The sequence below is a fragment of the Schistocerca cancellata genome, chromosome 4 (genome assembly GCF_023864275.1).
Source record: "Schistocerca cancellata isolate TAMUIC-IGC-003103 chromosome 4, iqSchCanc2.1, whole genome shotgun sequence".
Classification (NCBI taxonomy): Eukaryota; Metazoa; Arthropoda; class Insecta; order Orthoptera; family Acrididae; genus Schistocerca; species Schistocerca cancellata.
The window spans coordinates 154,135,907-154,162,539 of NC_064629.1; the positions used below are offsets into that span (position 1 = coordinate 154,135,907).

A 26,633-nucleotide genomic window follows, 5' to 3' on the forward strand; every position below is an offset into this window, starting at 1 on the left:
ATCATTAAATAATCAATATCTGGTCACGTGATCGAAAACGCTCTGACAGTGGCTGATGCTCTGGTGACGTCACAGACTAGGAGTAAGACGAAGCTACACGTGTGTTATAGGAGCGTTAGCCGAAGTTACGAGTGTTTTACGTACTCTTTTTGCAAACAGTTTACCTATCTAGTGATGGAAAATACAATCACAACTTTTAAGTAACAATAGAAAGGTATTTTGTGAATGCTGATAGTGGAATACCTTCTCCCATCCAAAGATGTAAACAACCATGCATAAGCAGCGCCTATTAGACGGAGTGGGTCCGACAGCCGATCAGTTCCAGTCATTCCACCAGGAAGGAGGTACACGGCTCATGTTATCTGTAGCTCAACCATGCATAGACGATCGATACCGCGGTTCGATCGCGTCTGCATTGTTACTTTTGGCCAGGAAGGGCAGGAAAGTGTCCAGGTGTCTCGGAGTGAACCAAAGCGATGTTGTTCAAGCATGGAGGAGATACAGAGAGACAGGAACTGTCGTTGACATGCCTCGCTCAGGCCACCCAAGGGCTACTATTGCAGTGGATGACCGCTACCTACGGAGGAACCCCGACAGCAACGCCACCATGTGGAATAATGCTTTTCGTGCAGCCACAGGACGTCGTGTTACGACTGAAACTGTGCGCAATGGGCTGCATGATGCACAGCTTCACTCCCGACGTCCATGGCGAGGTCCATTTTTGCAACCACGACACCATGCAGCGGGGTACAGATGAGCCCAACAACATGCCGAATGGACCGCTCAGGATTAGCATCACGTTCTCTTCACGGATGAGTGTTGCATATGCCTTCAATCAAACAATCGTCGGAGACGCGTTTGGAGGCAACCTGGTCTGGCTGAACGCCTTAGATACACTGTCCAGCAAGTGCAGCAAGGTTGAGGTTCCCTGCTGTTTTGGGGTGGCATTACGTGGGGCCGACGGCTGTACGATACGTGAATGCCATCCTCCGACTTACAGTGTAACCATATCGACAGCATATTGGCGAGGCATTCGTCTTCATGGACGACAATTCGCGCCCCCATCGTGCACATCTTGCGAATGACTTCCTTCAGGATAACGACATCGCTCGACTACAGTGGCCAGCATGTTCTCCAGACATGAACCCTATCGAACATGCCTGGGATAGATTGAAAAGGACTGTTTATGGATGACGTGACCCACCAACCACTCTGAGGGATCAACGGCGAATCACCGTTGAGGAGTGGGACAATCAGGACCAACAGAGCCTTTATGAACTTGTGGATAGTATGCCACGACGAATACAGGCATGGATCAATATAAGAGGACGTGCTACTGGGTATTAGATGTACCGGTGTGTACAGCAATCTGCACCACCACCACCACCACCACCTCTGAAGTTCTCGCTGTATGGTGGTACAACATGCAATGTGTGGTTTTCATGATCAGTAAAAGAAGCGGAAATGATGTTTACGTTGCTCTCTATTCCAATTATCTGTACAGGTTCCGGAACTCTCGGAACCGAGGTAATGCCAAACTTTTTTTATGTGTGTAGTAATCTTCACAGTTGGAAGCTTTACGATCGGCAGGCCAATGATCACACGTTGTCAGACGTTAGTGTTCTGAATAAAGAGGTTCAGTGTTAAAAAGTAACTTCCTGGCAGATTAAAACTGTGTGCCCGACCGAGATTCGAACTCGGGAACTTTGCCTTTCGCGGGCAAGTGCTCTATCATCTGAGCTACCGAAGCACGACTCACTCCCGGTCCTCACAGCTTTACTTCTGCCAGTATCTCGTCTCCTACCTTCCAAACTTTACAGAAGCTCTCCTGCAAACCTTGCAGAACTAGGCAGAACTAGCACCCCTGAAAGAAAGGATACTGCGGAGACATGGCTTAGCCACAGCCTGGGGGATGTTTCCAGAATGAGATTTTCACTCTGCAGCGGAGTGTGTGCTGATATGAAGCTTCCTGGCAGATTAAAACTGAGTGCAAGACCGAGACTCGAACTCGGGACCTTTGCCTTTAACGCGCAACTGCTCTACCATCTTTTTTTTAATCACATTTTGTTCGTAATTGTTCGTTTCAATTGTTCGTGGCGGACGTCACCTGACGCCCATTGAAGTTCGTTATTGATCCATTCACTCAGTTTTTTTTTATTACAGAGGGCAGCTAACCCTCTGACCGAACACGCTGAGCTACCGTGCCGGTGCCATCTGAGCTACTGAAGCACGACGCACGCCCGGTCCTCACAGCTTTACTGATAAACCAATACATTATGACCACTGTCCATGGCGACATTGGATGCTGCCTGGTGGCGCTGCGGGCATGTGACGCGGTAACAAAAGTATGTAAGCGGCGCACACGTGGACGGGAGATCACTCTAGCGAAGATATGGACTGCAAGTGGGGAAATCCATTGAAATAAGCGACTTTAACAAAGTGCAGATTATTACTACGCAGAGCCTGTAAACGAGTGTCACGAAAACAGGGAAGCTGTCACGTGCATCTAAAATAAGAGGTACAAGGACAATGGAACTACCACTAGGCGCTAAATGGTTGGACGTGCACGACTCTCCACAGAATGTGGCGTTCGGAGGCTTGTCTGCTCTGTAAAGTATGACAGATGATGATCTGTGGCATCTCTGCCGAAAGAGCACAATGATGGTGCACGCACAAGTGTTTCGGAGCACACCGTTCAAATGGTTCAAATGGCTCTGAGCACTATGGGACTTAAAATCTGAGGTCATCAGTCCCCTAGAACTACTTAAACCTAACTAACCTAAGGACATCACAAACATCCATGCCCGAGGGAGGATTCGAACCTGCGACAGTAGCAGTCACGCGGTTCCTGACTGAAGTGCCTAGAACCGCTCGGCCACCGCGGCCGTGCACCGTCCATCGTATATTCTTGAACATGGAGCTCTGCAGCAGACCACCCCTACGTTTTCACATAATGATCCAACGACATTGTCAATTACGATTGCACTGGGCACGGGACCATCGAGATTCAACCATCGATCAATGGAAACGTGTCGGCTCTTCCACATTTTTGCTACACTAGGTCGTTGGTCGTCTCCACAAACGCCATTATCGAGGTGAACAGCGGCTCGAAATGTGCAGCGCGCCAAGGAAGCAGGCTGGTGGGAGCAGTATACGCTATGGGAGACATTCTCCTGCGCTTGCATTGTACCTGTAGTAGTAATCGAAGACACGCTGACAGCTGCGAACCAGCTACAGCCCTTCATACTTTATGTCTTACCCGACGGCGATGTCATCTTTCACCAGTATTATTGTCCGTGTCTCGGGGTCAGAACCGTGCTACAGTGGTTTGAGCACCATTATAGTGATATGTTGATGTCTCGGTTACCAAGTTCGCCTGATGAAAGTTCTATGGAATCCATCTGGCTTTTTATCGTGCGCCATCACCGGTACGAAAATCAGCGGCTCGTTATTTACCCGAAATACGTGACCTGTTCGTAGGCATATAACGCCACATACCTCCACAAACCTAACAAAGACGGACAAAGAAGCTATTAAGCAGGAGATGGTAATCTTTTGGATTATCAGTGTATTTCGGTTGTTTACCAAGAATTACAGCCGCAAAAAATAAATAAATGCAAATTAAGTAAGCAATGTCAGTGTACCAACATGCAGTATTTTCAAGCTATTTTATTGATAGAGGGTACTGTACCACGAGAACTGATATTTTTCCAATTCAGTAACCACGACTTAGCTAAGACTATCACTCACATTCTTTGTGACAAAAAATGCGTTGACCGATCTATCGTTACACTGTACAATGTAAACTATGTGGTCGATTAAGACACTAATCATTCATTAATCATTCAGTTTCCGAATGGGCGATGTAAAACAGCAGTTTCGACATTGTGCGCGCATCCAGGAACATTAATGGTTCAAAATTCCATTTAACAGTGTTGATTTTTGTTTTCCCAAATCGCATCATGCGACCTATGAATGTTTGCTTAAAAAACGTTGCTGTCAGTTTCCAGTAGTTCCCTTGCCCAAGTGAGCTTATTGATATATCCTGTCTCAAAGGAAGCACATTCTTCTAACGAGGAAGACCTTAACAAAAATTGACAGAGGCACAAAACATAGTTATAAAAAAGCCGACTTCGCTAACAGAAATAGTAACGAAAATCTGACTTACCAGCCGGACGGAGTGGGCGACCGGTTCTAGGCGCTACAGTCTGGAACCGCGCGACCGCTACATTCGCAGGTTCTAATCCTGCCTCGGGCACGGGTGTGTGTGATGTCCTTAGGTTAGTTAGGTTTAAGTAGTTCTGAGTTCTAGGCGATTGATGACCTCAGAAGTTAAGTCCCATAGCGCTCAAAGTCATTTGAACCATTTTTTAAAATTATTGTTGTTGTTGTCTTCAGTCCTGAGACTGGTTTGATGCAGCTCTCCATGCTACTCTATCTTGTGCAAGCTTCTTCATCTCCCAGTAGTTACTGCAACCTACATCCTTCTGAATCTGCTTAGTGTATTCATCTTTTGGTCTCCCCCTACGATTTTTACCCTCCACCCTGCCCTCCAATGCTAAATTTGTGATCCCTTGATGCCTCAGAACATGTCCTACCAACCAGTCCCTTCTTCTTGTCAAGTTGTACCACATACTCCTCTCCTCCCCAGTTCTAGCAATAACTCCTCATTAGTTATGTGATCTACCCATCTGATCTTCAGCATTCTTCTGTAGCACCACATTTCGAAAGCTTCTATTCTCTTCTTGTTCAAACTATTTATCGTCCATGTTTCACTTCCATACATGGCTACACTCCAAACAAATACTGTTCTTCCAAGTCCTTTGCTGTCTCTGACAGAATTACAATGTCATCGGCGAACCTCAAATTTTTTATTTCTTCTCCATGGATTTTAATACCTACTCCGAATTTTTCTTTTGTTTCCTTCACTGCTTGCTCAATATACAGATTGAATAACATCGGGGAGAGCCTACAACCCTGTCTCACTCCCTTCCCAACCACTGCTTCCCTTTCACGTCCCTCGACTCTTATAACTGTTATCTGGTTTCTGTACAAATTGTAAATAGCCATTTGCTTCCTGTATTTTACCCCTGCCACCTTTAGAATTTGAAACAGAGTATTCCAGTCAACATTATCAAAAGCTTTCTCTAAATCTACAAATGCTAGAAACGTAGGTTTGTCTTTCCTTAATCTTTCTTCCAAGATAAGTCGTAAGGTCAGTATTGCCTCACGTGTTCCAACATTTCTACGGAATCCAAACTGATCTTCCCCGAGGTCGGCTTCTACCAGTTTTTCCATTCGTCTGTAAAGAATTCGCGTTAGTATTTTGCAGCTGTGACTTATTAAACTGATAGTTCGGTAATTTTCACATCTGTCAACACCTGTTTTCTTTGGGATATGAATTACTATATTCTTCTCGAAGTCGGTGTATTTCACCTTTCTCATACATCTTGCTCAACAGATGGTAGAGTTTTGTCAGGACTGGCTCTCCCAAGGATGTCAGTAGTTCTAATGAAATGTTGTCTACTCCCGGGGCCTTGTTTCGACTTATGTCTTTTAGTCCTCTGTCAAACTCTTCACGCAGTATCATATCTCCCATTTCATCTTCATCTACATCCTCTTCCATTTCCATAATTTTGTCCTCAAATACATCGCCCTTGTATAGACCCTCTATATACTCTGTCCACCTTTCTACTTTCCCTTCTTTGCTTAGAACTGGGTTTCCACCTGAGCTCTTGATATTCATACAAGTGGCTCTCTTTTTCTCCAAAGGTCTCTTTAATTTTCCTGTAGGCAGTATCTATCTTACCCCTAGTGAGATAAGCCTCTACATCCTTACATTTGTCTTCTAGCAATCCACGCTTAGCCATTTACACTTCCTGTCGATCTCATTTTTGAGACGTTTGTATTCCTTTTTGCCTGCTTCACATACTGCGTTTTTGCATTTTCTCCTTTCATCAATTAAATTCAATATTTCTTTTGTTACACAAGAATTTCTACTATCCCTCGTCTTTTTACCTACTTGATCCTCTGCTGCCTTCACTACTTCATCCCTCAGAGTAACCCATTCTTCTTCTACTGTATTTCTTTCCCCTATTCCTGTCAATTGTTCCCTTATGCTCTCCCTGAAACTCTGTACTTCCTCTGGTTTAGTCAGTTTATCCAGGTCCCATCTCCTTAAATTCCCACCTTTTTGCAGTTTCTTCAGTTTTAATCTACAGTTCATAACCAATAGATTGTGGTCAGAGTCCACATCTGCCCCTGGAAATGTCTTACAATTTAAAACCTGGTTCCTAAATCTCTGTCTTACCATTATATAATCTATCTGATACCTTCTAGTATCTCCAGAATTCTTCCATGTATACAACCTTCTTTTATGATTCTTGAACCAAGTGTTAGCTATGATTCAGTTATGCTCTGTGCAAAATTCTACCAGGCGTCTTTCTCTTTCATTTCTTCCCCCCAATCCATATTCACCTACTACGTTTCCTTCTCTTCCTTTTCCTACTATCGAATTCCAGTCACCCATGACTCTTAAATTTTCGTCTCCCTTCACTAGCTGAATAATTTCTTTTATCTCATCATACATTTCATTAATTTCTTCATCATCTGCAGAACTAGTTGGCATATAAATTTGTACTACTGTAGTAGGCATGGGCGTCGTGTCTATCTTGGCCACAATAATGCGTTCATTATGCTGTTTGTAGTAGCTTACCCGCAGTCCTATATTTTTATTAATTATTAAACCTGCTCCTGCATTACCCCTATTTGATTTTGTATTTATAAACCTGTATTCACCTGACCAAATGTCTCGTTCCTCCTGCCACCGAACTTCACTAATTCACACTATGTCTAACTTTAACCCATCCATTTCCCTTTTTAAATTTTCTAACCTACCTGACTGATTAAGGGACCTGACATTCCACACTCCTGATAACGACGTCCTCTTGAGTAGTCCCCGCTCGGAGTTCCGAATGGGGACTATTTTACCTCCGGAATATTTTACCCAAGAGGTCGCCATCATCATTTAACCATACAGTAAAACTGCATGCCCTCGGCAAAATTGAGGCTGTAGTTTCCCCTTGCTTTCAGCCGTTTGCAGTACCAGCACAGCAAGGCCGTTTTGATTAGTGTTACAAGGCCAGATCAGTCAATCATCCAGACTGTTGCCTCTGCAACTACTGAAAAGGCTGCTGCCCCTCTTCAGGAACCACACGTTTGTCTGGCCTCTCAACAGATACCCCTCCATTGTGGTTGCACATACGGTACGGCCATCTGTATCGCTGAGGCACGCAAGCCTCCTCGCCAACGGCAAGGTCCATGGTTCATGGTGGGGGGGGGGGGGGGGGGACTGAATTATATGTTGGCTGTGTGTGTCGCCTTATAGGCGCATGACCTTGAACCGGACTTAGCCGCTGAGCGAGGCAGCCGCGCGAGTGTGCGAGAGAGAGCGCAACACGGGCCCTAGTATTACTAGGCCCGTGTTGCTGAAAAATCAAGTTGGTGATAACGCAACCGGAAGCAATAAGGCGCGCTGACGCTGTTAACAGCGTTAACAACCCACGTTTGGAAATTAAGAAGCAATGTTGGAATCAACCAGAACATAGAATATTTAAAAACAAACAATACGGAGACGACTAACGTTATTTTGACATCTGTACAGAATGGCAGAAAAAAGGTTAACGAAACAGATTTTCGAACATCTTTTGGGGAATAATGTTTATTTATTTTACATATTTTTAGTACGTTTCATTCCCCACCCTAATGGGAGCTGCAGTGCTGCTCCTTTCCGCCGAAGATGTAAGGTTATTTTATTCTGTTTCGCATCTTTATTTTGTTTGGAGCTGATTTCTGGATAATGAGAGGGATGAGGAATTTTACTAGTGTTTCCCCAGTTGTGAACGTACGACGCGTTGCAAGGGGCAGTTCTGGAATTCGCCTTAACGCCGAGGGAAACTTGCGAAAACCCTGAATAGAAGTGTTAGTGTTTTACAACCTATTGTAGTGGTGGTGGCGTCCGTCTGCTCGTCCCCGTTGCGTTGGAGGCCAGCAGCCTGGCACCATTAAGACCACATCTAGCTGGCAGAGTCCCGCCGCCTTTTCTTCTTCAAATTTCCTCTCCCTCCAGGCGTAGTCGCTCGGCGATATAAGGCTGTCGGTGTAGTTGGGTTTATCTCCCGCCATTACTTCTTGGTCGACCATCTCTACATCTACATGTACATGCTTACTCTGCATTTCACACTTACATGCCTGGCAGAGGGTCCATCGAACCATTTTCATACTAATTCTCTACCATTACACTCTCCAATGGCGCGTGGGGAAAAAGGAACACCTAAATCTTTCCGTTCGAACTCTTATTTTATTATGATGATCATTTCTCCCTACATAGGTGGATGTCAACAAAATATTTTCGCATTCGGAAGAGAAAGTTGGTGATTGAAATTTCGTAAATAGATCTCCCCGCAAAGAAAACCGCCTTTGTTTCAGTGACTGCCACCCCAACTCGCGTATCATATCAGTGACACACTCACCTCTATTGCGCGATAACACGAAACGAGCTGCCCTTCTGTGCACATTTCCACGTCCTCCGTCAATCCCACCTGGTAAAGATCCCACATCGCGCAGAAATATTCCAGCAGAGGACGGAAAAGTGTCATGTACGCTGTCTCTTTAGTGGGTTTGTCGCGTCTTCTAAGTATTCTCCCAACAAAGCTAAGTCTTTGTTTCGACTTCCCCACAATATTATCTATTTGGACTTTCCAATTTAAGTTACTCGTAATTGTAATTTCTAGGTATTTAGTCGAATTGACAGTCCTTAGATTTGTGCGATTTATCGTATACCCAAAATTTATCGGATTTCTTTTAGTACCCATGTGGATGATCTCGCACTTTTCTTTGTTTAGTGCCAATTGCCACATTTCGCACCATACAGAAATTCTCTCTAGATCATTTTGTAATTGGAATTGATCGTCTGATGATTTTGCTAGACGGTAAATTACAGCGTCATCTGCAAACAATCTAAGGGGGCTGCTCAGATTATCACCTATATCATTTATGTTAATCAAGAACAGCAGAGGGCCTATGACACTCCCTTGTGGAACGCCACCAAATATCACTTTTGTTCTACTCGATGATTTACCGTCTATCACTACGAACTGTGACCTCTCTGAGAGGAAATCACGAATCCAGTAACACAACTGAGACGATACTTCATACGCACGCAATTTGATTAATAGTCGCATGTGAGAAACGGTATCGAAAGCCTTCTGGAAATCTAGGAATATGGAATCGATCTGAGATCCCTTGTCGACAGCACTCATTACTTCATGGGAATAAAGAGCTAGCTGTGTTGCACAAGAACGATATTTGCTGAATCCGTGTTGGTTATGTGTCAATAAGTCATTTTATTCAAGGCGATTACCGTCTTCTCTGATGGCCTCCGTTTCGATTATTGGTTAGTCACCATCATCTTTTTGCTGGATGTCTGCGCTGCCTGATGCTCTTAATTGCAATTTTCCGTCTGGGGCGCCACAATGGCACACGCAGTGCGCTGGTTTGCGCCTCACGCGGTACCCTGTATGGCCGCCGATGCTGGACCTACCTCAGTACGAAGCACGCAGCTTCCATCCCGGTTCGAGCACTGTTCTGCTTCTGTGAGTGCCTCGTCGACGTCATCGCGCAGGTTGTTCTCACTCTGATGTGCCGGTTCGGGGCCTCCCCCTCCCCACTCTTATCACTGGAAGATCGCCGGGGGAGTGGGGGGAGTGTTGGTTGGCGCGGTGGGGAGACCACAATGGGCAACTCAGAAGGCGATATTGCGGGGCAGCAGCCTGGTCGTGTCTTCCGACATCTTCTCTTCTTCTGCGCGACATTTGGCGTGCACATCTGTTTCGTCGTCTGCTTTGCCTGGCTTTCGGTGCCGCACCTCACATCAGCGGGCGCACGTCGGTGTCTTCTCGTCCTCTGCGACTATCGTGTTCTCCGGAGCATTTGACGCATCTGATGGCATTAAGGCAGTATTGCGTCACGTGGCCGTCACCCAGACACCGGAAGCACTACGGCTTACGTTCCAGGTTGCTTGTTAGTGCTTCCGCTGTGACGGAGAAGCCGAGGAGCTTGCGCAACGTCGCCTGCAGTTTGCACGGCGAGTACAGCGACGGCCTCCTCTTATTTGTCCGGTTGTGCAGCTTTACTCCTACAACACCGAAGGCATCTCGTTGCAGCCTTTCCTGAGACTGCCTCCTCATTACAGATCCGAGGCAGTCCGCGAAGTTGGGGTTTAAAGGCACACGGAAAGTATGCGGTACCCCGGGGGAGTACTGCAATACAATCAGATTCCTGACGTCGGTCTCGCCATAACTCGGCCGCCGGCGATTAACTTTATCGACGGAAACTTCCCACCCACTTCCGGTAAACATAAACATCTTTACCGGCAGGCTTATAGGAAACTCCGCACTAGAGATGGGCAAAACTGTTCTTTTCAGAGATTGGATCAGAACTGTTCACTCCCTGAAATGAATTAGCTCTTTTTCATGACTCACCACTCATTTACAATAGAAAATAAATGGAAGGCACATTGCCCTTTAAACTTGGTTTATTCCAGTACTATACCTGTATTTTGATCTTATTTGATCCTATTTTGAAGTAACACAGATAATGAGTAAGAATTTTGTATTGTTTATTGAAATTTCCACGATATGACAAAGTTTTTGATTATTGATTTATTTTGCACTATCATGGTTTTCTGGGTGATCGGAAAATGTTGTAACTTGAGATTTACATTAACAATATATTTGGCTATAATGTATTAAAATTTCATTAACCTCATACAAATACATCGCAAGCCATATATTTTTAAAGTGAACGTTTCCTTCCGAAGACGCCTAAAATTGCAAAATCCGTACCAGAATAAGAAAAAAAAATATAAATTTGACTGTAAAACGAAAGTGCTGCATATAGCCTTACGCAGAATAAAACAAGGAAAATATTGGTGTATCACATTTTGCGATACGTTTATCGGTTCGCTCGTAATTAAAGCGTAAATTCGAGTGTCCATAATAAAAATCCTATAGTAAGAGGAGTCATCAGGAACCTAATCTAATCAGTTTAAACAAATAAAAATAAAATAAAAACAATTGATGTATACATAACATAATAATGTAATATATATAGCGGTATTACTACGAAGAACAATATCCAGTAGGGACGAACTCCGATGCAGAGGCGCTGAGTCTAGCAGGTCGAGCCGCGAGCTGTATTACTGCGTGAGCTGAGACCGCAGAGACCAGAGTGACACCTGAGTCGCTTTGCTCAATGCTCTGGCTAGAGTCGAGATGGTGGGGTGAGCGTTGAGCGGGCGAGTTCCGTGGGTGGGGGGAGCGGTGAACTCACCCGCTCCGAGACAAATCGTCCATTCCCTTGCGAGCAGGTTGTTGCAAGTAGTTCCTACGTTATCCGCTAGGTGGCTCTCTGTCCTGTTGCTCGCATCAACTGCCCAGAGGGCAGGACGTGCGACTGAAACGATCGCCGACAGAGTGCGATGCGAAGTTAAGCTGCGCCAGACACTGCAAGCGGCAGACGACGCACAGAGACGGCACGGCATATGTGAAACACAAAACCAATGGGGCACTGCACAATGCAGGCAGCCAAGGTAGAAGCAGGGCAGAGGCCAGCGCTGGCTGTGTTGTGTGGCGTGCACTGTGCTCTGACCAGCAGAGGCGCTGCTGATATGCTCCGTCTCTCTCTCTCTCTCTCTCTCTCTCTCTCTCTCTCTCTCTCTCTGCCGTGGGAAACGTTTGGAGCTACCGTTCTTTTTTTCTGAATCACTGATTGTTCACTCCTTTGAAAGATTCAACTCTATGAATTAGTTCAAGAGCGGATCCCCCATCTCTATTCCGCACAACACCGGTGCGCCAACGTCTTCTCAGCCAGGACCACAAGCACAGAACTGTTTTCCTACACCGGTCACACGCCGGCTGGGATCTGATCGTGTAAGCTTCCTCCGGGGGTGTATATATATATATATATATATATATATATATATATATATATATATATATATATACAATAGCCTGGGCCTTAATAGGCCAAGGTTATTCACAATTCTGCTGCTCGACTATATAGCTGCAGTTCACATCGTCGCTGTCGCTCTTCTCGCTCGTCTACACATGTCTGGACGCGGAAATGAAGGCGAAGGTAAGGGGAAGTCGAAGTCTGGCTTGCCTGCCACCACCATGGAGCACCTGGCAGTCGAGGTATTGGAGTTGGCCGGAAACGCAGAGGAAGAAGCTACCACAAGCTTGGCGATGTGGCGAAGTACTGCAAGGAGAACGTAGCGCGTATGTAGTGCGCGCAAGCGCACGACACGCGCCCCTGTACAGGTGAGCACAAAAATGGCCAATGAACGACAGGCAACCGCATCGTTGGCCGAAATTTGGTTTCTGTGTACGGCAGCAAACCAGAGCCAACAAAGCGGTTGGCCTTAGCTGCGGCTCGGTCTGCTGGCGGTAACATCAAAGCGTTGACAGTTAATTGGCATTGGGACCCCTCTTCTTAGTGTTAACACCAGGTCGAATGTTTGTTGGTTAAGTAGCGATTTGTTGTGTCTCTGGAACGGGTGTGTATTTAAAATTTGCAGGTAAGCTACAAGTCGCACTCTGTATGTTTTATTGACCAGTTTTGCTCTTTAATTTAACAAGTGTATTATCAGAAACTCTGGAATTAAAGTTTAAAGTGCAGTAACTGGCTGTCAAATTAAGGAATAAAACCAGTCTATAAATACATACAGAGTGCGACGTGTGGCTGTCCTGATAAACTCAATTTCAACAGTCGCTGTTTCCCTGCAGGCAAGGCCTGGTCTCACTAAGGATGTGAAAAAAAAAAATGTTCAAATGTGTGTGAAATCTTATGAGACTTAACTGCTAAGGTCATCAGTCCCTAAGCTTACACTACTTAACCTAAATTATCCTAAGGACAAACACACACACCCATGCCCGAGGGAGGACTCGAACCTCCACCGGGACCAGCCGCACAGTCCATGAATGCAGCGACCCAGACCGCTCGGCTAATCCCGGGCGGCTTAAGGATGTGTATTTCTTGTGTTTAAAAATACTGGCGTATAGATTGGAATTTGGAGAAAGCATTAAAGCTGACAGTTTTTTAGTGAACAGGAATAGTTATGGCGTCCTACGGACTGCGATTATAAAAACAAACTGAGAAGACCAGATACTTGCATATATTAGAAAGTGGTATGCACGATGGCAGAAAGAAAACAGTGTCTTGAACGTGGCGCGAACGACAAAAAGAAACATACAAAACTGGGAGAGACTATTAACTTCCTGCTGCATATACATCTTCATGACTACTCTGCAATTCACATTTAAGTGCTTGGCAGAGGGGTCATCGAACCATAATCATACTATCTCCATACCATTCCATCCCCGAACAGCGCGCGGGAAAAACGAACACCTAAACCTTTCTGTTCGAGCTCTGATTTCTGTTATTTTATTTTGATGATCATTCCTACCTATGTAGGTTGGGCTCAACAAAATATTTTCGCATTCGGAAGAGAAAGTTGGTGACTGAAATTTCGTAAATAGATCTCGCCGCGACGAAAAACGTCTTGCTTTAATGACTTCTATCCCAACTCACGTATCATATCTGCCACACTCTCTCCCCTATTACGTGATAGTACAAAACGAGCTGCCCCTTTCTGCACCCTTTCGATGTCCTCCGTCAATCCCACCTGGTAAGGATCCCACACCGCGCAGCAATATTCTAACAGAGGACGAACGAGTGTAGTGTAAGGTGTCTCTTTAGTGGACTTGTTGCATCTTCTAAGTGTCCTGCCAATGAAACGCATCCTTTGGCTCGCCTTCCCCACAATATTATCTATGTGGTCTTTCGAACTGAAGTTGTTCGTAATTATAACACCCAGGTACTTAGTTGAACTGACAGCTTTGAGAATTGTACTATTTATCGAGTAACCGAATTCCAACGGATTTCTTTTGGAACTCATGTGGATCACCTCACACTTTTCGTTATTTAGCATCAACTGCCACCTGCCATACCAAACAGCAATCTTTTCTAAATCGCTTTTCAACTGATACTGGTCTTCGGATGACCTTACTAGACGGTAAATTACAGCATCATCTGCGAACAACCTAAGAGAACTGCTCAGATTGTCACCCAGGTCATTTATATAGATCAGAAACAGCAGAGGTCCCAGGACGGCCGGCCGCAGTGGTCTAGCGGTTCTGGCGCTGCAGTCCGGAACCGCGGGACTTCTACGGTCGCAGGTTCGAATCCTGCCTCGGGCATGGGTGTGTGTGATGTCCTTAGGTTAGTTAGGTTTAAGTAGTTCTAAGTTCTAGGGGACTTATGACCTAAGATGTTGAGTCCCATAGTGCTCAGAGCCATTTGAACCATTTTTTTGTCCCAGGACGCTTCCCTGGGGAACACCTGATATCGCTTCAGTTTTACTCGATGGTTTGCCGTCTATTACTACGAACTGCGACCTTCCTGACAGGAAATCACGAATCCAGTCGCACAACTGAGACGATACCCCATAGGCCCGCAGCTTGATTAGAAGTCGCTTGTGAGGAACGGTGTCAAAAGCTTTCCGGAAGTCTAGAAATACGGAATCAACCTGAGATCCGTCGTCGATAGCGGCCATTACTTCGTGCGAATAAAGAGCTAGCTGCGTTGCACAAGAACGATGTTTTCTGAAACCATGCTGATTACGTATCAATAGATCGTTCCCTTCGAGGTGATTCATAATGTTTGAATACAGTAGATACAGCTCTCCTAATTCAATAATAATTCCAAGTCTGCAGGTTTCGTTCGAAAAAAATTATTAAATAGCCCATATTCCAAATCAGCTTAAGGCAGACACTAATTTTGTTTCACCACACCGCTCCCTGCTTCTTGAAAGGGGTCATCCACCAGTGCCGTCTTTTCGTCTTCTTTTTCTGGTGATCAGCTTCTTTGAGTAAAATAAATGCTGTACATGCGGCGACTGTTAAATCCTCTTCTCCCCTTATAATATTGGCCGATAAAATTTTAATTAATATGCTACACCTGCGGCAGTCTGTAAGACTTACTAGTCTTACACTCTGCACGCACGCGCGCACCTTAAGCCACGACGCACAGCAACAGGGACATTACTGTCTCAGCAAAATAGCACTGATAGCTTTTCCAATTTTCTATAATAGTGCGATATTTCAAGCCACATGAATTTTACGAATAAAAATTACACCTTTTTTAAAAAAGGATAATTCATGAACAAAAAAGTTATAGCGCTGCTGCTATGGGTAATTGATATTTCGGTTTTTTACTCGGTAAATAACACCTGTTATAACCCAGACCAAACAAATATCGGGAAATACCGGTAACTCGGCACTAAAATACAGGTATCGGTTTTAACTGATAGGTTTTTTTTCATCACTACCGCCCAACCGTCACCAGATGCAGCTTCGGTTTATCACACTCCACTGCCTCGTTTGGGCTAGCATTCACGGACTCTGTGAGAAACTCCATACTCCGGTGGTGGAATATAGACTGTATGAGAACTTCCCATCGGTGGGCTGCAGTGTTAACCTCGGACCTATCAACCAATGACTTATTTTCTTATTGACTATCAGTGACAAAGCATTTACTAATGAAATTTTTGTTAAAATGTGTTGTTCCCTTGCGCTCATGGGCACGAAAGAGAGATTTTGAAAGAACTATGAAGGAAGAAAAAGCAATGGAAGGAGAATTTTTTTAGGAAAAATTATTAACAATGAAAGGATTTATAGAAAGGAAGCAGAAGACTGCTGCAACGTGTTCTGAGGAGAGGAAAAAGACAAACAGTGAGAGAATTAAGGAGTGGAAGAGGAGAAGGAGGAGGAGAGAACAGCAGGGGATGAAGCGTTGAAAATGTCCATTTCTAGGAGACCCAAATGGAAAACCAAAAATAAACAGGTATGTAAGTTCATATAAGGTTTTCATTTATTGAGCTTCTTACTACGGAAAACGTCATTTACAGTATAACTGGATTAACACTTGGCATGTGGCTGGCGTAATATTACAGCGCTTCCTGAAAATGGGGATGTGCGGCGGACGTAATATTACGTCACATCAGTTATGACTATCTTCCACACTGTCAAACGTATATTTACGACTCCCGCAAACGTCTGTTAGATCTGCAGCCTTCGCAGTTTCTTTTAGATGGTAGTAGGGGCATCACTGGAAAAATTCGTCGTTTTTTAAACATTTGTTATCTCTTGTTTCGTAGGCGGTAGCAGGTGTTCAAGTTCACTCTGTTTCAAGCGCTTTGTGTAGATTGTGTGTCCAAAATATGTAGTAAAGCGGTGAAACGTCTGAAACGAATGATTTTCAGTGTCCTTGACGATTCTACAGATGATGAGAATGAAATATCTGATGTTTATGATTCAGATTACACGTTTTCCGTAGATTGTGTCGTCATGAAGAATTCTCCAGCAGGTAAATCAGGAAATCAATTCGAACATATGATAGCAGTGAGTGCAATATTGGATATGTTCAGGGTGAAAATTGAATTATACGAAAAAAAACTTAAATTAATGACAAACTACGGCGTGCACACACTTTGTTCAACATGTAAACGTCACTACAGATATTCAGATATAGGTTATGACCTGTTCGATATGCCTGCCATCATTGACGATGATGTGATACAGACGAATAGCGAAATTTTGCGTGAGCCGCTGAAGTGTCGGAATATCGATGCTGTCGATGACCTCCTGAATGGCTGTTTTCAGCTCAGCCAATCGAGGCCCATGTCAGTGGACTCTGGGTATCTCATAGCCAGAATGCGGTCGCCAAAGTGCTCCTCCAGGACATCAAACACACTCTGGCTTCGATGGGGTCGATCTCCGTGTTGCATAAACCACACATTGTCGAAGTAAGGGTCACTTTGGATAATGGAGATGAAATCATCTTCCAAAACTTTCACGTACCGTTCGGTAGTCACTGTGCTATCAAGGAATATCGCACCGATAATTCCGTGACTGGACATTGCACACCACGCAGGCACCTATTGAGGGTGAAGAGACTTTTCGATCGCGAAATGCGGATTCTCAGTCCCCCAATTGCGCCAATTTTACTTTTTGACGAACTCATCCAACTGAAAGTGAGCTTCGTCACTAACCCAAACCATGCATGCTCATACTAATTCCCATCGTGTCACGTGGCCAACCGTGCAGTTTCAATGTCCTAACGCAAACCGGTTAGAAGTTATGAATATTTTATTTTATATGGTTCAATAATTGTCACCCTGTATCATTTTTTCAATTTTTATCGCGTACCCACCATGAACGCAAAAATTTGTTTTGTTATTGTGTTTTCTGTGTTAGCTTTAGACTTGTTTTACAGTCAATTTCAATCTAAACAGAGAGAGCACTTGTTTGCGTACTGGGGTACGAATTTGAATATCACAACTCCTTTATAATTTTTTCTGCGAAAATTACTATTAAATTGAAGTTTCATCTGTGGACTCAGATTTAACACTAGAAATGGCAAAATATGTAATTTAAAGTGGAAAGTCTAAAAAGCATAAAGTTTTAAAATTCGAATTACATATTTGTACACACAGGACTTCCAAAAAAACACGTATTTTAGATAGTCCGCAGTTAGTGGTAGCTACGCACAAGACCAGCACCGTAAGTGTTAAGGCACTGAACAGCTGTTTGGATAACGTCAGAGACTAGAATTACGTTACCGCATCGAGATTCCTGGGCGTCGCGTGGATTGGTATGGGCTGCCATAGCAGCTCAGGGTTCCAGACTTGATCACCCTTGGGAGGGTACAGGCCTGCCAAGCAAGTCTCCGCACTCATTAAACAGCGATCGTTGTCGCTGCTCCTGACGTGGACTTCTTGCGGATAGTACGTTTCACTCAGAAACCCACTGTATCGTTGCCGTAAGAATTTTCCAAGTGTAAACATCTCCATTTTCCCTTTCTGCAAACAAAGAAATGGAACGTGTGATTAGTATATAATGTTCAAAGAAAATCCAACAGAAGCTGAAAAAATTGAAGGCAGTGAATGTGAAGGGCAAAATAACTGATACAGCATATACAGGATATTAGATTTCCTGAAGGAGGCTACTTGAATAAGGGCCCAGACGCTGGTTCCTCATTTTGTGATAGGACATGGTCAGCAACCCACTAAGATCTTATGGACAAAGGTAAGAAAGATTAATGAGCTTTCTCGTGAAAGTATGTTAAATGGAAAATCAATACACTATGACACTAGTGTCAGAAACACATAGACAAGTTTCATCTATTGTATGCCGTCTCAAACACAACAAAACATTTACGCAACTTTTATCATTCGATATTGTAAACTTTATATGAAATGCCACAGTTGATATCAGCATATAAAGACGAGATTTGTGGTAAGAATGAGTTCCACCTTCATACTTTACGCTGGCAATCCAAATGAAAAAGAGAATATAATGAGAAACGTATTTCTGGCAAGTCTTGTAGGGGGAATAGCAGAGCATAATCAGATTATGTTTCAGATACAATGGCAAGGTGAAAATTTCCCTATATATCTGTGAATGACTAACTGTTTTAGATAACTGCGCTTATTTTCCTAAATTACGTCCTCAAAAGCTCTGTCTAAGATACCAGTCAACAAGTGCCAAAATTTATGCACTGGTTTAAAATACGTTTTCTTAGCCACATATTTCTTTAGATATGAGAATATACAAACGAAAAAAAAAAATCCAACACTAAGAAATACGAGGGCTGTTCGGAAAGTAAGGTCCGATCGGTCGCGAAATGAAAACCACAGTGACAATCAAAAATTTTTTATTAGCAACAGTTGGCCACACCTTCCAGCTGCCCCTCCAATTAATCGCCGCTTCGACTTGTCGTGGCGTTGTACAAACTTTCCAGTACCCTCGGCACAGAAAGCAGCCGCCTGTGCTTTCGGCCAATTCTCTACGCACTTGTGTCTTTTGTTGTTTGTGCCAAAATGTTGTCTTCGTAGCCAGCGGTTCATGTGAGCAAAGATTAACAAGGGAGGGGGCTAATTATTGGCTGTATTGTGGGTGGTCAAACACTTCCCATCTAAAACACTGTAGGAGCGTCTTCATTGCCCCTGCAGAATGCCGCTGAAAATTGTCTTGAAGAAAGAAACGCATGACATTTATGTTATGTGGGATGCATAGCTTCAGGCGAAATCTCTCACTAAGATCCACATACGTACTTTGCGGGAGACACTGTTGTTTTAAGTATTTCTACGTGATCACTTCGCGCTCTGAACTGAAAAGAGCGACGTGAAGAGATCGACAGGCACCTAAAGACACTGTGCAACACAGTTACATCGGATTTTCACAGTGGTTTCCATTTCGCACCTAATCGAACCTTACTTTCCGAATACACCTCGTTATTAATGTAGAGTAATGAAATATTGGGAATACATTCGTTTAGGTAACCTATTTCAGTGAATAACGTTGCAAAATCGCAATTTAATGTAAGCGCGAGAAAGCCATTGCAAATGTGAAATGCTGGTACATTAACAACCGGTGTAACTGCCAGAATGTTGAATGTAAACAAGCAAAAGTGCCAGATGTCAGTTTGAGGGTTGGAGTTTCATGCATGTAGCATTTGGAGGGTCAATATAGGGACCGTTAATGCTGTTTGTGTATGACACTGGAGTTTTTGTCCATCTGATGATTCAGCAGGCCAAGGCAACATGTTGACACTCTGTAGAGTATGTTGGGGAACAAAAGCGGAATGTGGGTGAGTGTTATCCTGTTGGAAAACACACACTGGAATGATGTTCATGAATGGCTGCAGGACATGTCGAATCACCAGACTGACTTACAAATTTGCAGTCAGTGTGCGTAGGAAAACCACGAGAGTTCCCCTGCTGCCATACGAAATCGCACGCTAGACCGTAACTCCAGGTGTAGCTTCAGTGTGTCTGGCACACAGACAGGTTGGTTGCAGATCCTCAGCTGGCCTCCTCCTAACCAAAACACAGCCATCACTAGCACCGAGGCAGAACCAGCTTTCATCAGAAAGCGCGACAGACATCCACTCCGCCCTCGCCGCGCCCGGTCTCAAATGTAACTAACGCTCACGACCGTTACAACGTGTATTTAAAGCAAACCTGATTGGCATCCTCAGAGAGGCGTTACTAGCGCCACTCTTGTGCGACTGGCGCTGTATTTGAATAGACAACATCATTCAGATGCAGAAACATGTCTACAACTTTCGTTTATGTTCCACAACTCCTTATTTTTCCCATGAGTGTAGATGGAAGTCAGATGAAAACAAAATTTGATTAACAGTGAGGTGAATAATTTTTATTTAAAATTTATCAGTTTTAACATTGCCGAAGCACTTTTATGGACACTTGTACTGACCAAGTAAAAAACAATATTTTACTTTTTTCACTCCAAGCCTCCTGTCATCCATTTTTTTCCCAAATCAGTTGGTTTGCAAGATCTTAGCAATATTTACCCGTTACTGCCTTACCATTTTCCGGGTTACCTACAAAAGAATTCTTCCTGCAGTACAGAAATCACTGGACATACCGGTTCCCGAAGACGACATCGACGTCGCTTTCATTTCGTGCCAGGACTAACGTCTTCCATCAGCTGCTTTGTTTAATTTTCGGTTTCTGGGTGAAATAGTGGATCCACATCTCATGGAGTGTAATAAACAGGCTCACAAAATCACCTTGATACGTTTAAAAAGAAAGAGTCGAAATATTGCCTTGGAATTATTTTTCGTATTTTCTTTTGATCAGTATTCAACAAATGTAGCATTCATGTGTCAAAATAAACTGATAGTCGATTATTCATGTTAAGGTACCGTAATCTTACCTTTGGGTATGGCTATGGTATCGTCTATTTAGCGCACCGTTAACGGGCAATCGCCCAGTACCATATTTTGAACTTTCTCTGTCATTTTATCTGTGGTCCCAGTCTTGGGATGACCTTCAAGTGCATAATCATCAAGGAAAATATCACGCGGAAACAAAGAGTGGGCGCATGGCCACAATGAGCCAGGCGCCTAGAATGTCGGGATCAGGCGTGAATCTGGCTATGTCGACTGTTAGACACCATTTGCTGCAGTCTGGACTGGTGGTCCTATTACATGAGGTGCTACTGGCGAAACGCCTTAATGAGCACTGCAAATCTGAAATACACTCCTGGAAATGGAAAAAAGAACACATTGACACCGGTGTGTCAGACCCACCATACTTGCTCCGGACACTGCTAGAGGGCTGTACAAGCAATGATCACACGCACGGCACAGCGGACACACCAGGAACCGCGGTGTTGGCCGTCGAATGGCGCTAGCTGCGCAGCATTTGTGCACCGCCGCCGTCAGTGTCAGCCAGTTTGCCGGGGCATACGGAGCTCCATCGCAGTCTTTAACACTGGTAGCATGCCGCGACAGCGTGGACGTGAACCGTATGTGCAGCTGACGGACTTTGAGCGAGGGCGTATAGTGGGCATGCGGGAGGCCGGGTGGACGTACCGCCGAATTGCTCAACACGTGGGGCGTGAGGTCTCCACAGTACATCGATGTTGTCGCCAGTGGTCGGCGGAAGGTGCACGTGCCCGTCGACCTGGGACCGGGCCGCAGCGACGCACGGATGCACGCCAAGACCGTAGGATCCTACGCAGTGCCGTAGGGGACCGCACCGCCACTTCCCAGCAAATTAGGGACACTGTTGCTCCTGGGGTATCGGCGAGGACCATTGGCAACCGTCTCCATGAAGCTGGGCTACGGTCCCGCACACCGTTAGGCCGTCTTCCGCTCACGCCCCAACATCGTGCAGCCCGCCTCCAGTGGTGTCGCGACAGGCGTGAATGGAGGGACGAATGGAGACGTGTCGTCTTTAGCGATGAGAGTCGCTTCTGCCTTGGTGCCAATGATGGTCGTATGCGTGTTTGGCGCCGTGCAGGTGAGCGCCACAATCAGGACTGCATACGACCGAGGCACACAGGGCCAACACCCGGCATCATGGTGTGGGGAGCGATCTCCTACACTGGCTGTACACCACTGGTGGTCGTCGAAGGGACACTGAATAGTGCACGGTACATCCAAAGCGTCATCGAACCCATCGTTCTACCATTCCTAGACCGGAAAGGGAACTTGCTGTTCCAACAGGACAATGCACGTCCGCATGTATCCCGTGCCACCCAACGTGCTCTAGAAGGTGTAAGTCAACTACCCTGGCCAGCAAGATCTCCGGATCTGTCCCCCATTGAGCATGTTTGGGACTGGATGAAGCGTCGTCTCACGCGGTCTGCACGTCCAGCACGAAAGCTGGTCCAACTGAGGCGCTAGGTGGAAATGGCATGGCAAGCCGTTCCACAGGACTACATCCAGCATCTCTAGGATCGTCTCCATGGGAGAATAGCAGCCTGCATTGCTGCGAAAGGTGGATATACACTGTACTAGTGCCGACATTGTGCATGCTCTGTTGCCTGTGTCTATGTGCCTGTGGTTCTGTCAGTGTGATCATGTGATGTATCTGACCCCAGGAATGTGTCAATAAAGTTTCCCCTTCCTGGGACAATGAATTCACGGTGTTCTTATTTCAATTTCCAGGAGTGTATGTTGAAGTGTAGGACAAAACACAGTGTTTTCATATGAAATCTGCTTCAACCCGCCCTTCAGTGATGGTTGCGTAAGGAAATTTATTTATTTGTTAATATTACAGAGTGCCCCTCCGTCTTGGTAATTATCGTGCGTCGCTTGCTACTAAAAACTAGTATGAAGCCGCAGAGACAAACTCTGTCTTTTTATACAGCTTCTCTCAGTCCTGTTATTTTTCTTGTCTTTTACTTACAGTGTTAGTTGTTAAAAAAACCTTCTATGAAGTACATTTTGGAAAAGGAAAACGAATTTGAGTACACTCTTAAGAAGAAAATGAACGAAAGCAAAGATTTAGACCAGTGTTTGTCAAAGTAGGGTCTGCAGACATCTGGAGGTCAGCGGTACGTAACCACGGGGTCCGCGACGCCTAAAAATTGAAAAATGTTGTAATAAAATGCAAGAAGTATTTTTCAGATAATAAAAAGAAAGCAATTACAAATTATACCTACGTTTGTAAATTTAATTGTTTCCCTACTATACTATATCTGCCCCGAAGCTGGTCAAGCGTTATATAGGACTACATCAAGCGAGAGAAATTCGTTCTTTGTTAGGACACTTTTACAGGTTGGAAGACAGGCCTAGTGACTCGAGAGCAACCTTTAGCAGCAGTAGTAGTGTACTAATTGCTTCATACACAGAGAAGCTTTAGCAGCGAGAAAAATGCCTGACGATTTGAAACGTGTTCTGGATGAAGTTACAAAACTTGATACTTTCATTAAATCACGTTCTCTAAATTCCCGTCTTGTCACAGTTTTATGTGGAGGATTTGTCAGTTACCACCCTCAACTCTTCTTACATACTGAAGTGTGTTGTTTGACAAGAGGGTAAGTTCTATGTCGTTTCTTTGATATGCGTGAAGTACTACGCTTATTTCTTTTAGACAAGTAACATTTTTCAAGCGAGAAATTGTGTTATTTTGATGGATTGTGTAAAGTGGCCTACCTGGTGGATATTTTCTCCATTCTCAACTGATTTAACGTGGGCCTACAAGAAAGAAAGGCTAGTAACATGTGGGTTGAGAGTAAAGTTGAAGATACAATTAACAAACGGCAGCTGTGGCAGTTCGAATACAGAACAATAAAGATTCATCATTTCCAGTGCTCAGGGACTTCATTGATTCTTCGAGTGGAAAAACTCTCTGCTGAAATGCAGAACAGTTTTAAGACACTTGATAGCATTAGTTGTAAGTTTTCGAGAATATTTCCCTATGCCTCAACCTGGTAACTGCTAGATTGAAGATCCTTTCCCTAATGGCGAAATCTCTCTGACACAGTACAAGAACAGCTATTCGGACTATCCTGCGATACTTCGTGGAAAAATGTTTTCAAGGAAAATGAACTTCGTCGCTTTGGTTGCGTGTGCGTTGTAAGTATGAAGAGTTGTCTAAAGAGGCGTTGCAACATTTGATGCCTTTCCCTACCACTCACTCACTTGAGCAGATATTTCCTGCTCTTTGCAGTATTAAAACCTTAAAGCGAAATCGTGTTAATGGGGAATCAAGCCTAATACTGATGGTGACAAAAATTATTGCAGATTTCAATGGAATTATGGAAAAACACAATTTAATTCCTCACATTAGTGACCCTACATTTCTGAACATTGCTTATCAAGTGGAGTTCTTAAAAAAACGACAATGATTTCCAGTTACTGTACTTACTGTGCTATATTACTGTATTTCCTGTATCACTATACTGTTACTGTATTACTGTAAGTTTCTGTATTTTCAATTGAAATTTGGTTCAATAGGCAACAATCATATCTTTATAATAAATTACTTACCGCATTATTTATCTCGACATTTTTGTCATGGTAATTCTGATTAGTACATTTTTTTAATACCATGTGAAATTTTAGATAGCATTGCAAGGGGGTCCGCAGATCACTTTCCGAAAAAACAGGGGGTCGGCGTTATCGGAATGTTTGAGAGCCATTGATTTAGATACTAAAAGACGTCCCTTAACATTGCCATTTCAAGTGAGAGGGCTTCCCCAAACCCGCTTCAGTCCCTGTAGTTTCATGAAGTTTCGATAGGTGGGGTGGGGTGCTATACGTAGCTTCAAAATGGCGTCTGAAACAGAGAGCGATCATTGAGTTTTTTTTTTTTTCTTTTTTCTTCGCGGAATATCAGCCCATGGCATATATTCATAGGCGCTTGCAGAATGACTACGGAGACCTGGCAATGAACAGAAACACTGAGTCGTTGGGCGAAGAACAGAAACCTGAAGGATGCCCTTCTCTTGGACTCATGGTGAGCTGAGCACTATACGAACTATAACCCAAAACAATTGGTGGGATATGAACTGGTGAAAAGCTACGGTCATGGAAGGTAAGTAAAATGTCATGGCGCCATGCAGTGTAGTATGAATTATTTATGTAAAAAAGTTCAATGAGACGATGGCGTTTAGAAAGAGACTGCAACGTAGCTGTTTCACGCAGATGTTCGGTTGCGGATCGTCCCTCATTGAAACCACAATGATAGGTAGACAAAATGCCCCATGATTCTTGGACCCAGAATAGTCGTCATGCTATTATCCTTTCTAACAATTAGCAGAGCAAGTTGCTGAGGCTAATCGGTCGGTAGCTGTCGATGGACGTTGGGTCTTTGCCTGTTTTAGGGATTATGGCGAGGATGCTATCTCGTCACCACGAAGGTAAAACACCTAGTCGAATACAGTTGAGGACCCTGAGTAGATGGAGTCTTTGAGTAACATTCAGTTGTTGATTCATCTGATGATGAATCAAATCAAGAGTCTGATGCACTTCCCAGTCAGTAGAAGGTTCATTAAATGATTCAGAGTGATGAGGATGAAGGATAGGGGGATACTCTTAACATGTCCTTTGTGCATTCACAAGGTAACCCGTTAAAAGAGGACACTTAAGCTGTCGCAATGTTGGTTGCAAGGAATTTAGCAAGAATCGTTGCATCAGTAGAAATTAAAGAGACCTGGAACATTTGCTGGACAGTGGTAGACCAGTAAGCTACAGTGCTTGAAACAAACCTGGGATGCGTTGACATACATTCCCAAGGAGAAGAAAATCTCCCAGCATTCCTTTTTACTGCGTTTAATGAGATAACGAGGATGGGCAGCAAAAGTGGATAGGAGTATCACCATCGAGGAAACGCCGATCATAATCGGAAAGAAGCTGATCAACCAGGAGGCCCTGCCAGACGACATGGAAGTTACACACAAAGGGAAGGTGTGCACTGAAATACCCAAGTAAGAGAAAATGAAGGGAGAACTGTCAGATTAAGGTGGCCATCCCAAGGGAAGTATGTCCCCTTCGTGGGGGTAAATAAACGTTGGAAACTGATGACTGGCTTTGTTCACGCTTCCATTGCAATTTCTTCCAATATGATATGGAAATTAATCCACTCGCTGACACCTCTAGATGCTCTCTTGGCGCCAGTATAGCTCTGACAGATTGCATGGTAACCTCAAAGAGTTGGGATATGGTCATCAGTGAAATGCATTTCTTGGAGAGCAACATAGATCGCAGAACAGGAAGACATTCGTAGTTGTAGTTCTGGTGGGCTACAGTAATATCCATCGCAGTTCCACTGAATTATCCTGGCGAGGTTGTCCTTATCTGGTGTGAAGTAGTCAAGAGGACTGGACTGCTGTGTCACTGGTTGGGGTGGAACAGCATCAGCGAGCATAGGTTCAGAGTCGAATGGCGTGCGGGGATCTGGCACCTCCAGGGTCACCAGAATTCTCTCTTCTTTATCCACTGTGGGTATAATAAGTGAGTGGAAGTGAGTAACCCTGAAATATGCAGTCCGTGGCGCCTTCAGCCAATGACTAGTTTCACGTCGCTGGTCTGCACATTTTCAGGGAGAGGGCTCCCAAGAGAAACTCATGTAACTGGTAGGCACTGGAGGATGATGCTGATTCTGACGCCAGGTACAAGGAGTTGGGAACCTCGAAGATGGTGTAGGAATCACACGAGAGAAAGGCTCATCTCCTGCATGGCTTAATTTACTT

At 44.3% G+C, this 26,633-nt stretch overlaps 1 protein-coding gene across 1 annotated transcript in view; it reads right to left on the reverse strand.

The window, feature by feature from the left end:
• LOC126183941 (lysosomal acid phosphatase-like) overlaps nucleotides 1-26,633 on the reverse strand; it is a 182,869-nt gene that overhangs the window by 56,048 nt on the left and 100,188 nt on the right. Inside the window, exon 3 of the mRNA XM_049926290.1 lies at nucleotides 17,741-17,980. Within this exon, the coding sequence (XP_049782247.1) occupies nucleotides 17,741-17,980 (240 nt within the window). The remainder of the gene's footprint in view (nucleotides 1-17,740; nucleotides 17,981-26,633) is intronic.